The following is an 18,102-nucleotide window of genomic DNA, read 5'->3' on the forward strand; positions in this document are numbered from 1 at the left end:
AAACACCCCATGCTTTGTTTAACGTTGAAGTTTGTGTTCATCACCCCTACAGATGAGTTTTGAGGGGTAATGCTGCTCTTTGAGGAAGCTACAACTTGTAATCATTCGGGAGCCAATTGGTTCTCCAAGATTCAGCTAAGGAGGGAGGTATTGTTAATTTACAGAATATTGATCCTGGAAGGGAGATGTTACTTGCATATCCCTCTGGGTGAGGCAGCAGCTGTATCCATCTCCCCCTACGAGGTTTTGCTGAGGATGGAAGAGGGTTTTACAGGAGGAGCAATGCTCTGGCACAGCTGACCCCTCCTACTCCTGGAGCCTGGCCCCACTGCTCTGCCAGCCGTGCGCGTATATCCACGCCCTGGCTTCCTCCCGTGTGGGGACATGGGGCTGTAGATCTTGGCCACTTCAGAGCAGCAGAAGTTTTATAATACCAGAGCTAATTTTTAAAATCTTAAGGGGTGATGTTGAGCCAGCAACGTACCCTGGTTCTCCCAGAGACCACGGTCCGAATCCTGCGCCGGGAAGGGGAGGTCGTGGAGTCTAGAAGGTGTGCCTTTCCTCATGGCCCCCAGAGCATTCATGCATCACACCCATTTCCCTATTGCAAAATGAATGTTTTACCTCAATCTCTCTCTCCAGGAGTTGAGGAGCCAGAAACAGAAGATTGTTTCGGAGAGGGAGCGACTCCAGGCAGAACTGGATCACTTAAGGAAGTGCCTTGCGTTGCCTGCAATGCATTGGCCTAGAGGTTACTTTAAGGGATATCCTAGGTGACGGTTTCCCTTGCACTAGGCCGAACCTATAGTATAGAAATATTATCTATTTTATTACCTTGAATATTTAATATTTTTCACTGGGAGGTTTGAAGCTTAAAAAAAAAAAAAAAGAATGTGCCATGCATGAAGCAAAGGATTCCAGGCTCCAGACGAACGAACGAACTCGCCTTGACTTCAGTGCAACTTAATCACCTTTGTCATTCAGCGAGCAACCAATGTAGGATGCCCATATTTCTTTCTCTTTAAAGGTGGTTTTACTCTTCCCCCGGTCATTGTTTTCGAATCTGAAAGTGAAGGCTCCCTTACCAACACTAAAACTTGATCCTTTATGGCCCCTGGGTGCATAAGACTGGATCAGACCAAGCGTGTTTTGTTCCTGGTATGGCCGTGTTAGCACATCCCAAGAACCCAGTCTGCTTTCACTGTGGCGTGGGGTCGGCCTCGCTCCTCCCCAGGACTGAGACCTGCTTCAGCTGGAAGAAGGGGGGGTGCATTTCTGGTAAAGGGCTTATTTGTTACTTTTCTGCAAAATTTTCGAAGCAACAGGTCCTAGGAGCACACAAAGCCACAGTACTGAAGCCTCACCCAAAGGCTTTTCCCTGGAAAAGCTCTTCTCTAAAGTGCATCAACAAACTGAAGGTACCTTTTTATTAATTACTCCGTGGGGGAAATGTACAGAGCTCTATGTATACATATGTTCACACCCACCAAATTGTTACTGCAGTGGGCTGTGTTTTCATACAAACGTAAATTTTGAGAGAAAAGTCAAAGGTGCTTCAGCCTTGTACTGTGTATATATATTAAAAAACAAAGTTTTGTATGTTTTTATTACTTTAATTATTGTTATAAAAAGCCTGCCATTTTTAATATGTGGTTTGGGGGGATTTTTGTTTGTTTGTTTTCCTGTTTGGGGGTTTTGTTTGTTTTTTTGCTTTTGTTTTTCTGGGCAAAAAAACTTGCTTTTAGTGTTTGTACTGCTGCTGGTCAGGACATTAAAATATTGAAGTGTTTTTAAAAATTAAAGAAGAAGAAAAGTAAAAGAGCTTACCACTGGCGCCTATGCGATCACTTCATTTTTGAGTTGCACCAGAAAGTGATGTAGAAAGCCATGTGTTACTTCTTACCTCCTCCTGTCCCCTCCCCCTGGCTCTGGACAGCAAACAGAACCAGTTGCTATTGAGGAGGGGCTCGTCCCCAGGCGGGAACAAGCAGCTGCCATGTGTGCACCTGCGTGTGCACGCGGCTCTGTGGAAAGAACTGGTCAGGAAGTGAGCAAGTTCTGAGATAGGATTCTAAGGTGTCTTACAGCAGTCTGAGAACAGGTGCAAAGTAGAAACTTTAGAAGCTTTATTTAGATGCAAAGCTTTGTAAAAGCCTAAAAGTAGGGTAAACAATGTCTGAGCTGAACTTCTCCTCTCGAACTTACTGTCATGAGCACAGGAGCGGCTAGAAACTAGGAATGCCATCTCAGTGCAAAGCAGTGTTTCCTTGTCCCAGTTACTGCTCATTTAGGCAGTGTCTAATCTAGATCAAGCAGGTAATGTCTTGCCGAATGGGCCCACACCAGAGGCCAAAGCAGCCAGTGGTTGGTCTGCCGGGGGTGGGGGTGGAGGCAGGAATCTTGATGGCTGCTGTCCCCTTCACCCTGGGTCAGCAGAAGGGCTGGCTGACCTTCAGGAAGGCTACTCACTGCGATCAGTGGCCGCACCCTCAGCCCCAGACCTTAGCTGTGCAGAACAGCTTGCTGGCAGATGGCACTGTGTTGCTTTATCTGTTCCCACACCGTTTGCTTTGTATGTCTGCCAAGAATCTTCCAGTTATTAGCAAACTCAGACAAAAAGTGCCGCCAGTATTATCAGCAGTCAACAAGCGCCTTCCTCTCCACAAAAACGACTTGAAGAGAACGAAGGCCTGTTCTGTGGGCCTCCTCCCCTGCAAAGACATTGAGAGATCAACATGTTCCACAAGTGGGGACAGGTGTTCAGAGGGAGCTTTACTGCCAACAGGGAAAAACTATTACCAAATTTCTCTAAAGTCGGCTTGCTAGTTCTAGTCTGAAACAGCAAGCATGAGAGCGACATTGTAGCAGCTCACTCCCTGTCCCCCACCATCACAGGAAAGGGCTAGATGCCCCTGCTAGTCAGCTTGGCAGTGGCCAGAGGAAACAGGAAGCCACAGCCCTTCACTAGCTAAGGGGAGTCCCTCGTTGGGGTTTTCTGTAATGGGGGGAGGTCGTGGGGTAAAGGGATGCAGCCATACGGGAAAGGTCTCTGCCCATGGGTACAAGCTGTGTCCCTGAGCTAGAGGAACTGCTCTTGTCCCTTCCGATTGAAAACCCCACCTTCCCCTGCCTTCCTGCTTCCATCACTCTGCCTCCCCACACTCCCACCTATCTGTAATAAGACAATCAGAATATAAACCAGTAAGGCAGCATGAAGAAACTCAGAAAAAGGTAAGAAAGCATCTTCAGAAAACAAAAGTGTACCATTAAGACCTAGTGCCCAATAATGCTTTTTCCCCATCCAGTAATTTCACATGATTCAGAAACAGCACAGTAGCACCTAAATCTCTTCAGTTTGGGCTTAAAATTTGACACACACATAACTTCTGGAGCTTTTTGTTTGTTCAGCTAGTTCACACTGAGTTTAAAAGATGAAGTTCAGAAGTATACCGAATTTGCTCTAGAATGGATTATGCAACTTCTTCTGTCAGTATTTTCGTGAAGACCTCCGTCTCTCACGACCTTGTGTCTTCCTGCCGCACCTGGAAGAGAGGGCTGCCATCTGTCCTGAAGGGGATTTCACTCAGCTCGTGAGGGTGCTCTTCCAAAGCTGAGTCATGTGGTTCCACATTTAATCAGATCATTCGAAACAACCCAGAGCTCTCCCCAAAATTTGGCACTATATAACCTCATCATTTGGAAATGTTTTGTTTCACATATTTAGAGCCAAATCGACATAAAATAGGATCCTAATCCATTATCTCAGATAAGTGACCAAGATAGGACTGTTTTTCCCTATAGAAATATAGGCTAAACATTTAATTGGCATTAACATTCTTATAGATTTTATCCTTAAGGAAATTCCAAGAGTATTAAAAGGAGCCCACACACACTTGCAGCAGCTGAGAATTACAAGAAATCTCAAAATTATACATGGAATGGTATTTTCTTTCCTCAAGTAGCTCAGTAATGCTGCCAAATCTCAAAAATCAGATGATACCCCCTTTCCCTGTGAGCTGTTTTTAAGTAGAAAATTCCAAGGATCCACCACAAGATGGAGATGGTCAGCACAAGCCAATTCTGTTACTCTTAGGTGTGTATTAGCCACTTCGCAGCCATCCCTGCGCTCCTTCAAGGAAACCAGTTACTGCCTTCCTCAGTACCTGCGGTAGCCTCTTTGTCCCAACTTTTTGATCCAGTGCTTAAGTGAAACTCTTACCTCTGCCTTGACCTGAGGAAGACCATGCTAATTGGTTGTGTTACTTTGTATGTACCCTGTGCTTAAGGTAGAACAGTAAAACCAGTACATGGGAGGGAGGAGGAATGCCTCGGTCACTCTGGGGGCAGTTTAGATGCTGTGAAATTAAACCTGTTCTAAGTGTACTTGTTTGAATTAATTGTATTGTAATATTATTTGTTGAATGTAGTAATTAGGTATTTATGAATATATTGCTGTAATTTCTGACAACATCCAAAAAAATAAAATCTTCCTAAATCATGTTAAGAGGAAAATCTTTGTTATCAGAGGTCCAAAAAAAAAGTGGCGGGGTGGGGGAGAAAAGCTCAACCATCAAGCTTTACGGGTAAAATGTGAAGACAAATTGGATAATAACCTCAGCCAGGTTTCAAGAGCACAAGGTCTTAAGGGGTGAGATCCAGGATCTACGAGACTCTGACCCTCCTCAGCACCGTGTGGTTTCATTCTAGAAGAGCCCCCAGATGGAAAGGCAAGTCCTGTCATCTGAAAGCAACGCTCTAGAACAGTCACCTTAAATGACAGACCAGGTGTTCATACCTGGCCCTTCAGTGTTCAAATGATCCTCAGCTGAGGGACAGCTGGGTAGCGATATGGAACTGAGAAACCGTGCTCAAGTAACGGGAGGGGAGTCTGGGCCTTGAACACTGAAGGGCAAAAACCAGAAGCTGTTCTTTAGGCTCAGGTGATCGTGCATGTACATGCACTGACAGTGCTACAGTCGAAAACTAGCTGGCTACAAAATGTTCTATCCCTTGTAGGACTCCCTCTGCATTTCTCCGCTCAAGGTAAGGTCATTTCTAGAGCAATTCCAACCACTACAAGTGAAAAGTATTGCTCCTAGGAAAAGAAATAGACCCTTGGTTGAGACACTACTGCCTCCAGCTAGGTCTCTCCCCTCTGTCCACCAAGAACAGTAATATGGGCCTGACTTTCCCTCCAAATATCTGGACTTCAGCCTCACACACCCCAGAACATGCAATCTGTTTTTCCCAGGCTTTTAAGTTTATTAATGTGAAAGATCTGCACAATGCACAATCAGCAGAGATAAAGTCACTGCAGAATCTGTACTCCTGTCATCCAATTTCTAGCTGTTTGCCAACACCAACCTTGGCTTCCACAGTCCCCCTGACTTCCTTCGTTCTGCCCTAGTATTCCTTTTTGTTGTTTTCCTGGGGTCTTTCTCTTCTCATACAGGCTGTGTTTGCATGTCAATGTTGAAATCTATTTTCTCTTGCATAATCCAAGGAATCCTAAATCATGTCAGTTGTCTTGCCACCACCAAAATGGGTTCTTAATCCAAATACAAAGATGACATCTAGTGTGGTCTTGTATATTGTGCCTAGTTTCTCCTGAATTCTGTCTTAGCTACTATTGCCTTCCTGGGGTGAAGAACATCAATGACCATCTGTTTCCACTGAAGGAGTCCAGTTGGTCATGAACTTCCTCATCCGACAGTTATTCTGTCATTCATGATGGTGGCTGAGCGTGAAGCAGCCAAGGGAGTTCCCCGCCTTGATAAAAACCTGCTACACTTAACCAGAAGTAGCCAAAAGAACGAGAGACACCCAGAATGTCAGTCTAAAGATCACCCTTTCCTGCCACACATCTCCATATGGTCAGTCAGACCATTCTGGCCACACGATTTGCCCCCTTCACTTGGTAGTAATGCAGGGAAAAAACCCAACGCAAGATTTGGGTGGAGTCTGTCTTTATTGGGTTTAGATGGCGAACTGTGATCAACATCTTGTCACTCATCTGCCATCCTTCTCTATGTGAACAAGAGTCTAAAGTTAGCCCAAGAGATCAGGCTCAAGAAAGGAAAAAAGCCCCAGGCCACATCGCCACTACTGTATCGATCTTAAAACAACATTTAATGTCACATATGTTCATCCACATGACAATGCAGAGCAGGAGACCACAGGTTCTGCTAGGGAAAATCACTTGTTTTGCCAAGGCTGCTTCCTTTCCTCCATAAAGGGAACAGCCGGCTCCTAAAGACAGATGTGGAATTAAAGAATGTCTCGAGGACTAAGCACAAATCTGTTGCTTTCCAACAATGTTATGAACCCATTCCTTGTTTCATTACAGTTTTTCATACATTCAAAGGGGTTCTAGAACTCCAGAGATAATAGTACCTCAGTCATGTCTCGAGCACTCACACACCACCTGGCAAGCCTCTGGCCAGTAGATGCAAGGCCTTTATAAGTTCAGGTCTTTCTCTAGAAGTCTTGAGACTGGATGCTTTCAGAAGGTTGCAGGTTTGTACGGAGTTTGTACATGTGGTTGAGTGCTTGTGTGAGGAAAGCCCCGCTGGTGTTGATTTCCATCAAGGTCAGGTTATCCAGCTAAAAACAAGAGAAAACCGACTGGGTTGGTTGAGTTATGTTCGATTTGAGAAAATGTAAAATCTACTGAAGAAAAATAAGTAACCGGGGCGCCTGGGTGGCGCAGCGGTTAAGCGTCTGCCTTCAGCTCAGGGCGTGATCCCGGCGTTCTGGGATCGAGTCCCACATCAGGCTTCTCTGCTAATGAGCCTGCTTCTTCCTCTCCCACTCCCTCTGCGTGTTCCCTCTCTCGCTGGCTGTCTCTATCTCTGTCAAATAAATAAATAAAATCTTTAAAAAAAAAAAAAAGTAACCAATGAATAATATTAAAAAAAAATAAAAAAGGCACAGCTAGTAAACCCTGCTTGGAATAATCCAAGCGAACAGGATACTGGGGGCAATTCGTTGGCACCAGCAGGCAGCCACAGGCCTTCGTGGGCATATGAGGAGAGGTAGGTGCCATGGGAAGGGCCCCTGTGCCCCTGCCCTGCACGCACCTACCTTGGCATGTGCCTCCTGCTGTCTCACAAAGCTGTCAGCAGACACCCGCAGTTTGGCTATGCGAGTGTCCCACACATCCTTGATCAGGGTCCGGATCTCATCTGCTTTCGGGATATTGTCTGAAGCACTAAAAGCAGCAAGGCGAGGGGGAGTCACATAAGGAAGCACTCGGTAAACTAAAGAAACATCCAGGTGGCAGTGGATTATATTACTTTTTAAGTAGGTTCCACACGGAACGTGGAGCTCAGACTCAAGACTCTGAGATCAAGAGTTGCATGTTCCTTGGACTGAGCCCGGCAGGCGCCTGCCCCACCCCCAGGTAGAAGTGGCTTTTTAAAAAAAATGCTGCTTGGCTTCAGGAAAACACAAGCAAAATGTGTTTTCCTTTGTTTTCAATTTTAAGATGTATAAATTTCTAGCAGTTAAGCTTGGTGCCAAGAAAATTCAGCCATGGGGATGCCTGGGTGGCTCCATCAGTTGGATATCTGCCTTTGGCTCAGATCATGATCCCAGGGCCCTGGGACAGAGCCCCTCATCAGGCTCCCTGCTCAGCCGGCAGTGTGCTTCTCCCTCTCCTCCCCACTTGTGCTCTCTCGCTATGTCTGTGGCTCTCTCTCATAAATAATATCTAAAAAAAAAAAAGAAAGAAAAAATTCAGCCATGATCCACACAGTTCTATTTGTGCTCACATTAGCTGTTCCATGGCAGGCTGCAGTACAAGGACTTCAGATAATAAGCCCTAAGTTGGACATCCTCCGTTGCAGGGTAACTGAGTGTTCTGTGCTGTAGAATTTCCATCTTGAATGAATTTGTTTCAAGGGCTGGGTCAGAGGTCATGACTGCTATTGCTCATACCACAGCATTTATCCAAGGGCTTACAACCCACCAGGGAAAGAAGACAACAGCTCTATGCCAAGCACTACAAAGCATTTCTATCCTCCCAAAGCTCTGAAGCCTAGGTGCTGTCCCACTCCAGAGAGAAAATCAGAGAAAACACAAGTACAGTTACAGAAACCACAGACTAAATTGCAGATTAGCATAAGCCAAGCCATACCAATACACAGCGAATTCTGGATAAAAGTTAGAACAGGAGTCAGCAAGGGTCAGCGTGACAGCCTTCCTGTCGTGAGCTACATTTTGGATCTTGGATCCTTTTAGACCATCCTACTCTTTTTTTTTTTTTTTTTTTTAAGTAGGCTCCACACCCAGTGTGGAGCCCAATGCAGGGCTTGAACTCACAACCCTGAGGTCAAGACCTGAGCTGAAATCAAGAGTCAGACGCTTAACCAACTGAGCCATTCAGGTGCTGCTTGTTGTGAGCTACATTTTAAACTAACCTTTGAAGGAAAAGACAAAGAAGAAGATGAAAGCAGAAGCTAACACTGTCCATCACCAGGCATGCTAGGAAGGCTGAAGTGGCCTCTCCATATGCTGAAAGTAGCTTGTGATTAGTAGCAGGGAATCAGTGGTATAAAATTTACATAGCGGATTGTATGTAAGACCCAAACATTAGGATCTTATGCACTGAACAGCAGGTTAAAGAACAAAGGACCCCATCAATTTGTTAACTGAAGTGCAGAACAGAGGTAAAATTAGGTTCCTCGGCCAAATGAATTACAAAGAATCAAAAAGCCGAAGTTTCAACAGAAACTGCATACATAAGATCCTGAACTTCAACAACTAAAGGTGAACCGGCAGCTCACCTCTGCTTCCATATTCTCCCTTCCAAGTCTCCCCTGCCCACTGCCTTAGAAGGCTCTCCGATTCATCAGATGACACACCCCTGCCCAACACCCTCCCTAGGACACTGCAGCCACAGAATAACAGCCTCAGCTCCCCGACTCTCTACCTAGTCTACACCAACCCCAACAACTCTGCTTCCCCAAACATACCGTGCCCGCTCACATGTCCCTGCCTTCTACCTACAGTGTCCTCTTCTCTAGTACATTTTCCCTCCTTCTCTGACACCACCAGGCATTAGGGCTGCATCCTGACACGGTCTGAACAGGACTAATCATGCTGCAGTGTGGGACTACTGGTTTACAGGCCCACACTGCTCCCAGACAGAGTGGGGCTCATGCCCATGTGACTACTTCCATTATCTAGTGGAATGCTTAGTCTGGTGTAAACTACAGTCTCATATCAATTTAAGGGCAAGTCCATGTTACATACCCCAAATTTTCACTTGAATTCAATAGTGTCATTCAGTGGGGGCTCTTGCTCTAGAGCAGACAATAGGGACCATCCCAATTTTTGTTCTAGTTCTGCTCTTGTTTCCGTCAATGAAAAGGTGCCCAGGGCGCACCTGGGTGGCTGAGTCAGCTAAGTGACCAACTTGGGTCTCCCCTCAGGTCTTGATTGAGGTCACGAGTTCAAACCCTGCATTGGGCTCCATGCTGGGCATGAAGTCTACTTAAAAAAAAGAAAAAAGAAAAATAGAGAACATGCTCAGGGCTTAAAAAGCTTGACATTTTGCAAACTACTGTCTAATAAGCAAAATCATCCATACTTGCTTGGCCCCCTCCACTGATTTCATTCATTCATTCAACAAACACATTTGCACCAGGCATCATACTAGTGCAAACACGATGCAGTCCCTGACCTTTTTTACTTTTATTTTTTTTAGAGGAAGAGAGCACATGCATGCACAGATGGAGGCAGATAGAGACTCTCAAGCAGGCTTCATGCCCAGCATGGAGCCTGACACAGGGCTCAATCTCACAACCCTGAGATCATGACCTGCATCAAAATCAAGAGTCAGACACTTAACCGACTGGCCACCCAGGGGCCCCAGTCCCTGCCCTTTAGAACTGGAGTGGGGCTGGGAGGGCACAGCCTGACTAGTGATTAGAAGATTATAGCTGGGGGCACCTGGGTGGCACAGCGGTTAAGCGTCTGCCTTCGGCTCAGGGCGTGATCCCGGCGTTATGGGATCGAAGCCCCACATCAGGCTCCTCTGCTATGAGCCTGCTTCTTCCTCTCCCACTCCCCCTGCTTGTGTTCCCTCTCTCGCTGGCTGTCTCTATCTCTGTCGAATAAATAAANNAAAAAAAAAAAAAAAAAAAAAAAGAAGATTATAGCTGACAAATAACATGGGGACTACAGAGCTGCCAATAGGACAGGCATCCTTAACCTGTGAGACAGCACCAATTAGGCTAAACCAAAGGAGAGAACAGATAATAGATGGACCTACTGAACAGAGGAAACAGTTTATGAAAGCCCTGAGGACCTTGGTATGTGGAAGGAAGTAAAGAGGCCAATGTGAGCCTAGAACCCAGGGAATCAGAGGGAAAAACTATAGGAGCCACAAAGGAAGGCAGAAGGAGCCCAGCTAGGCAGTGCTTTGCATGCCATCACGAGGACTTTAGCCTAAACCCTGGACAGGCTCCAAGGAACAGGGGTGTCACATGGCAGCTCCATCTTTAAAAGTCGACTCTGGCTACAACGTAGAGAATGAATTAAAAGCCAGTGGGGAGCCAGAACTGAACATACGGAAACCAGAAGCTACACCACCACACTTTTTGCCACCAGTGGGTTTTCATTACAGCTAGGGTTCAGAGCAAGTGTTAGCCCTCTGGCCTTTCCTATGAAAGACATGCAGGAACTTAAATGCACATAGTGGAAGACAAAGGGGCAAAGCTTTACCAGTAAAACACAGTCACAGTTAAGAAAAAGGCTAGAGAGGGAGCCCTGGGTGGCTCAGTCGGTTGAGCGTCTGCCTTCAGCTCAGGTCACGATTGCAGAGTTCTGGAATTGAGTCCCACATAGGGGTCCCTGCTCAGTGGGGAGCCTGCTTCTCCCTCTGCCCCTCCTCTTGCTGGCTCTCTTTCTCTAATAGGTAAATAAAAATCTTAAAAAAAAAAAAAAAAAAGAAAAAGGCTAGAAAGGATAATGGAGACTCACGGGGTTCAATGTCAAGTGATAAAGCAGTAAGGGACTCCCTAGGAGAGGGAGGGGTGGGAAAAGTAAAGGACAAATGGGAAAGCCCAGGCAAAAGAGTGTGTGCACACAAATGCCTCCCAGGTTACTGACCCAGGGAAGTGGGTGGCCAGGGATACTCGCCTCACCTCAGAGCCGAACATGGAACAAGAAAGGAGGGACAGAGTAAGGGATGAGAATCAGGAGTTCCACCTTACAGGTGACTCTAAGGAGACATACTTACTGATTTAACAGGAGTTTGGTAAGTTCCATGTAGTAAGGGCTAGGCATAGGGGTAAAAGTTTCTTCCTTTCGTTCATGATCCCTAATCTTCTCCAACTTTTCTGAAATTCAGAAATGTATACATTTAAACATCACCATACCCAAAATATTTGTTTAAGCTTTCCAAATTTACCAAGTGTTTACATTACCTATTGGATCAACTAACAAAAACATGAAGAAAAAACATTTTTTGGAATAACATATCACTAACTAGATGATTCAGGGCCTATTTCCTCAAAAGTTTCTCTTAGAGGGGTGCCTGGGTGGCTCAGTCAGTTGAGCGTCTGCTTTAGGCTCAGGTCACGATCCTGAGGTCCTGGGATAAAGCCCCACATCGGGCTCCTTGCTCAGCTGGGGGGCCTGCTTCTCCCTCTCCCTGCCGCTCCGCCTGCTTGTGCTCTGTCAAATAAAGCAATAAAATCTTTAAAAAAAAAAAAAATTTCCTCTTATAGAAGGTGGTAAATTCGTGTTTGTGTTGCTGCTCTGGCCTGCAGGATATATTACTGAAGAAATTGGGTCTGAGTCAGAAGCTCTTTTCTTAGGGAAAGAAACAAGCATTCTACCTTTGATGCAAAAGGTGATGAGAGTAACCAGTGACTGAGAAATTTACTTATATATACACGAAGCCTTGTTCAGAGGGGAGCAAAAGGACATAAAACCGCAGCCATTCCAGCCTGGGGGTGGGACGATGATCATGAAGGGCCTAAACCCAGCATCTAGAATCCAATGGTGGAGTCCCAATCCCACCCAGCAGCAACACCCCTCTCTCCCTATCTTATGGATCTGAGAAAATCCTGAATCTGGACTGGCCACTGACGCTGAGGGACACACACAACTGTGCTGGGGTGGCAGGGGGGGCAGGGGAGTGGGGTCTTTCAGTGATGGGCCCCCTTTTCAGGGGCCCTTGGTGCCATGCTGCAACCCAATCTATTCCCCTGCTCCATTCACTCCCTCACTCTAACCCAATGCCCTTCTGAAAGCCTGCCCCCTCCACACCTGTCTCTGTGCATGAGGAACAGACTTCCAGGTATGTCCTGGACCTCCCTCCTCTCTGAGCTGCACCCAACACCACCCCAGCAACTGTCTCACTCGAGTGTTTGCTGTTGCCCTCACTACTTAACCATTCCATCAAACTCACTGCAACATCTTCCATCTTAAAAAGAAAATCCTAAGGGTGCCTGGCTGGCTCAGTCAGTCGAGCACCCGACTCTTGATTTCAGCTCAGGTCATAATCTCAGGAGTCTAGAATCCAGTTGCGAGTCAGGCTCCCTACTAAGCAGGGAGTCTGCTTCTCTCCCTCTGCCCCTGGCTCATGTGCTCTCTCTCTTGCTCACTCGCTCTCTCAAATAAAATCTTTTTTTTTTTTTTGAAGATTTTATTTATTTATTTGACAGAGAGACAGCCAGCGAGAGGGGGAACACAAGCAGGGGGACTGGGAGAGGAAGAAGCAGGCTACCAGCCGAGGAGCCTGATGCGGGGCTCGAACCCAGAACACTGGGATCACGCCCTGAGCCATAGGCAGACGCTTAACAACTGTGCCACCCAGGCGCCCCTCAAATAAAATCTTTTAAAAAATAAAAAATAAAACTAAGTATGGGCGCCTGGGTGATTCAGTCAGCTAAGCATCTACTTCTCGCTCAGGTCATGATCCCAGAGTCCTGGAATCCAGCCCCACGTCAGGCTCCCTGTTCAGTGGGGAGCCTGCTTCTCCCTCTCTCTCTCTGCCACTCTCCGCCAGCTCATGTTCTCTGCCAGCTCATGCTCTCTGCTTTCTCTAATAAATAAAATATTTAAAATAAATAAGGGACACCTGGGTGGCTCAGTTGGTTAAGCATCTGCCTTCAGCTCAGGTCATCATCCCAGGTCCTGGGACCAAGTCCACATTCTGCTCCTTGCTCAGCTCAGCAGGGAGCCTGCTTCTCCCTCTGCCTGCTGCTCCCCCTACTTTTGCATGCTCTCTCCCCCTCTCTGACAAATGAGTGAATAAAATCTTTAAAAAAATAAAATAAAATAAGGGGTGCTGGGTGGCTCAGTCATTCAGCTGAGCATCAGCCTTGGGCTCAGGGCATGATCCTAGAGTCCTGGGATCGAGCCCCGCATCAGGCTTTTCCACTGGGAGCCTGCTTTTTCCTCTCCCACTCCCCCTGTTTGTGTTTCCTCTCTCACTGGCTGTCTGTCAAATAAATATATAAAATACCTTTAAAAATAAATAAACAAAAATAAAAACAAAAAAAAAGACTGTTTAAATAAAGTAAATAAGTAAAACCTTAGTAAGTGAAATAAGTCAATCAGAGAAAGACAATGATCATATGACTTCACTCATGTGGAATTTAAGAAACAAAACAGGATCATAGGGGATCCAGCCATTGCACTACTGGATGTTTACCCCAAAGATACAGATGTAGTGAAGAGAAGGGCCATATGCACCCCAATGTTCATAGCAGCATTGTCCACAATAGCTAAATCGTGGAAGGAGCCGAGATGCCCTTCAACAGATAACTGGATTAAGAAGTTGTGGTCCGTATATACAATGGAATATTAGCTATCAGAAAGAATGAATTCTCAACATTTGCTGCAACATGGAAGGCGCTGGAGGAGATAATGCTAAGTGAAATAAGTCAAGCACAGAAAGACAATTATCATATGATTTCTCTCATCTATGGGAACATAAGAACTGGGATGATTGGTAGGGGAAGAAAGGGATAAAGAAAGGGGGGTAATCAGAAGGGGGAATGAAGCATGAGAGACTATGGACTATGAGAAACAAACTGAGGGCCTCAGAGGGGAGGGGGGTGGGGGAATGGGACAGACCGGTGATGGGTAGTAAGGAGGGCACGTATTGCACGGTACTGGGTGTTATACGCAACTAATGAATCATCGAACTTTACATCGGAAACCGGGAATGTACTGTATGGTGACTAACATAACATAATAAAAAATCATTTTAAAAAAAAAACAGGATCATAGGGGAAGGGAGAGTAAAATAAGATGAAATCAGAGAGGGAGACAAACCATAAGAGACTCTTAACTATAGAAAATAAACTGAGGGTCGCTAGAGGGGAGGTAGGTGGGGGAATGGGGTAACAGGGTTATGGGCATTAAGGTGGGCATGTGATGTAATGAGCACTGGGTGTTACATGCAACTGATGAATCACTGAACTCTACCTCTGAAAGTAATAAGACACTATATGTTAATTAACTGAATTGTAAAATTATTTTAAATTTAAAAAATAAACTCTTAAAAAAACCCTCCCAACGCCAGCTACCAAACCATTTCTTCAAGAGTTAACTTCCTTTCTTCGACCACTCAGGTGGGTGTCTATTCTACCCCTCTACCAACAATACTCAACACCAAGGCCCACGACCTCTGCTCAGCTGAGCCCAATAGTTCCATCTGTCTTCACATCTGACAAAGATTAATCCTTCTTGGAGGATATTTATCATCTGATTTCTGGAACACCACACTGAGTTCTCTTATCTCAGATTCCTCCAAGCCGTCCTGACCTCTCTCAACACTGGGGGTAGCTCAGTGCTCAGATCCCTGACCCCTTCACCACCTAAACTCACATCCCATGTGATGTCATCCTGCCGCATTTAATACCATCTGAGCATTCATGAGGACTTCCACATGTGTATCCCCAAATAAGCCCCTTCACTGAATTCCTAAGTACTCCTGCCCACATTACTTCTACCTAGCTATCTAATAGGCACCTCCAGTGTGACACGGTCAAACCCTGGTCCCTACCCCAGCGCTCATGCTCCCGCAGCCTTCCCCAACTCAGGACACAGCAACTCCATGTCCTTTGGTAGTTTGGGCCAGCAACCCCGGCAGTCATTCTTCACTCTCCTCTCTCAGATCCCACAGCCTGTCCTTCAGCAAATCCTGCAGATTCTTCCTTCGAAAGACACCTAGACTCCAACCATGTCTGCCCACCTCCAGCAACTGGTCAAACTACTCACAGCCTGGGTAACTTCCTCCTGCCCTCTTCCCACACACATCTTCTCTATACAGTTGACAAATTCTTTTCTAGCATCTAAATCAGAGTATGAAATACTGCTGTTCAAACTGCGATGAATCAAATAGACTGATGTCACCCAGTGTTGGTCAGGATGTGGAACACTGGGCACTCTCACATGTTTCTGGTGAGATCAGAATAGCTCAATCACTCTGAAGGGCTGGATGGCAGTTTCCTATAAAGTCAACCACGGTCTGACCTATGACCCTAGGTATTCTACCCAAGAGAATTGAAAACATGTGTCCACAAAAAGACTTAGGAATGTTCGTAACAGCCTCATTAGCAATAGCCAAAAATGGGAAACGATCCAAACATCCACCAAAAGAAGAATGGGTGACCCAAGTGTGGAATACACTACCATGAATGCAATAGTACTTGGCAATAAAAGAACGATGTAATGCTAAGTGCAACTACTGGAACGAATCTCAAATACAGTGTCAGAGTGGTGTCTGGGTTGTTCAGTTGGTTGAGTGCCCAATTCTTGGCTTCAGCTCAGGTCATGACATCTGGGTCATGGGCTAGAGGTCCTTGCTTACTGGGGAGTCTGCTTGGAGATTCTCTCCATCTGCCCCTTCCCCTAATCACAAGTGTGAACTCTCAAATCTTTAAAAAAACAAAACAAAACAAAACAAAAAGGGCACCTGAGGGGTTCAGTTGGTTAAGCGTCTGCCTTCAGCTCTACTCATGATCCCAGGGTCCTGGGATGGAGCCCCAAGTCGGGATCCCTGCTCAGTGGAGAGTCTGCTTCTCCCTCTCACCCCCGCATGTTCACTCTCTGTCAAATAAGTAAGGTCTTTAAAAACAAAACAGCATCAGAGAAGACAGAGTCAAAAACAGACTAGGTGATCCCATTCATAGGACAAGAGCAGACACAACTCTGCAGTGGCAGAATTAGAGGGCAGCTGGCTCTTGGGCATGCTCTACTGACCAACTAGTGAGGTTTCACTACTGCTCACCCCAGCATGGCTCTGGCCTGTGAAAAAGCTCAGGCTAACTCTCTCCACACTTTTCTGACTGGCCTGCAATGAGACGGACTCTTGCCCCTAACACCTTCTGTTTGGACAGGCCGAAACTGCCTGAGGGAGATGCAGCGTTAACAGCCAGACGTGGAGGGGTTCACTGACAAAGAGCCCCTTAGCAAAAGGAACTGGGATTGGGAGTTTCCCTTTGTTGCAGACCCGCCAGGGCCACCCCCTCACCCCCACCCCTTTAGGACCAGAAAGAAAAAAAGCCCACACAATCTTTCTGAAACTGTATTTGAGACTGCCTGGCTCATAGCATCCTTGGTTTTTGGTTTTTTGGTTTTTTTAAAGGTTTTATTTATTAGAGAGTGAAAGAGAAAGAGAGAGAAAACACAGGCAGGGGGATCAGCAGGCAGAGGGAGAAACAGGCTTCTCGCTGAGCAAGGAGCCCAATGCGGGACTCGATTCCAGGACCCTGGGATGATGACCTGAGCCGAAGGCAGAAGCTTAACCGACTGAGCCACCCAGGGGTCCCAAAGTGTCATTGCTTCTAGGAAAGAGGTATCCCTAACTGATTCCCAATTTGGAGGGGATAATCAAAATCACTCAGAGGCTTCTCAAACTCTACACCCCCCTCCCCATTCCAAATAAAATCAATGTTCCTTGCTATAATGAGCCACTTTTGTCTCTGAGATAGAAGATTGCCAAGGCTCGGGATAAAGTCGGTCTGCATCGATACATCAGTTTCTTTTTTAAAGATTTGAGAGAGAGTTTGTGCGAATGAGTGGGGGGAGAAGCAGAGGGAGAGGGAGAAGCAGACTCCCCGCTCAGCAGTAAGCCCACCCTAGGGCTTGATCCCAGGACCCTAATATCATGACCAGAGTCAAATGCAGACGCTTAACCAAGTAAGCCACCCAGGCACCCCCATCATTTCATTACTAAGACATAATTAATGCACCATACAATCCACCCGTTTAAAATGTACAATTCAGGGGCGCCTGGGTGGCACAGTCGGTTAAGCATCTGACTCTTGGTTTTGGCTCAGGTCATGATCTCATCAAGGTCATAAGATGGAGCCCTGCATCAGGCTCCGAGCTCATTGCTGAGTCTGCTGAAGATTCTCTGTCCCTCTCCCTCTGTCCCTCGAGCTTTTGCTCCCTCTAAAATAAATAAATCTTAAAAAAATAAAATGAAAAATAAATAAAACGTACAATTCAATAGTTTTTAGTATATTCAGAGTTGTAGGTGATCTTTGTGCCTTTTCTTTTTTTCACTTAGCATATTTTTTTTTTTAAGATTTTATTTATTTATTTGACAGAGATAGAGACAGCCAGCGAGAGAGGGAACACAAGCAGGGGGAGTGGGAGAGGAAGAAGCAGGCTCATAGCGGAGGAGCCTGACATGGGGCTCGATCCCACAACGCGGGGATCACGCCCTGAGCTGAAGGCAGACGCTTAACCGCTGTGCCACCCAGGCGCCCCAGCATAATGTTTCTAAGTTCATTCAGTTGTAGCACGAGCAGGACTTCATTCCTTTACATAGCTGAATAATACTCCCTTGTTTGGATGATGGTTTTCATGCATTCTGTACAACGTGAGAGGACTCTACTCCTTAACATGTTAGTCTACACGTGGGGCTCAAACTTACAACCTTGAGGTCACTCACGATCCCAAGGTAAAGAGTCGTGTGCTCTACTGACTGAACCAGCCAGGCACCCCTGGTTATTTTTTGAAAGTTAAAAGAAATGCTTCTTCAAAGTCATACACTATTTTTTTATTTTATTTCAATTTTACTTTTTTAAGATGTTATTTGACAGAGAGAGAGAGGGGGAGGAGGGGAAG

The 18,102-nt window shown here is 46.0% G+C and overlaps 2 protein-coding genes across 6 annotated transcripts in view; one reads left to right on the forward strand and one right to left on the reverse strand.

Moving 5' to 3' along the window:
- The window catches only part of GSE1 (Gse1 coiled-coil protein), a 422,793-nt gene extending 418,294 nt beyond the window's left edge, over nt 1–4,499 (forward strand). For all 5 annotated transcript variants that reach the window (XM_034639709.1, XM_034639711.1, XM_034639710.1 and 2 more), the window contains one exon: nt 643–4,499. In XM_034639709.1, coding sequence (XP_034495600.1) covers nt 643–777 — 135 coding nt within the window. In that variant the 3' untranslated portion in view covers nt 778–4,499. The remainder of the gene's footprint in view (nt 1–642) is intronic.
- A 44-nt stretch (nt 4,500–4,543) lies between these two features.
- GINS2 (GINS complex subunit 2) overlaps nt 4,544–18,102 on the reverse strand; it is a 16,463-nt gene continuing 2,904 nt past the window's right edge. The window contains exons 3-5 of the mRNA XM_002913385.4: nt 11,246–11,345; nt 7,084–7,210; nt 4,544–6,603 (exon numbers count right to left, since the gene is read on the reverse strand). Of these exons, the coding sequence (XP_002913431.1) occupies nt 6,478–6,603; nt 7,084–7,210; nt 11,246–11,345 (353 nt within the window). The 3' untranslated portion in view covers nt 4,544–6,477. The remainder of the gene's footprint in view (nt 6,604–7,083; nt 7,211–11,245; nt 11,346–18,102) is intronic.

This window comes from Ailuropoda melanoleuca, chromosome 12, assembly GCF_002007445.2.
Source record: "Ailuropoda melanoleuca isolate Jingjing chromosome 12, ASM200744v2, whole genome shotgun sequence".
NCBI lineage: Eukaryota > Metazoa > Chordata > Mammalia > Carnivora > Ursidae > Ailuropoda > Ailuropoda melanoleuca.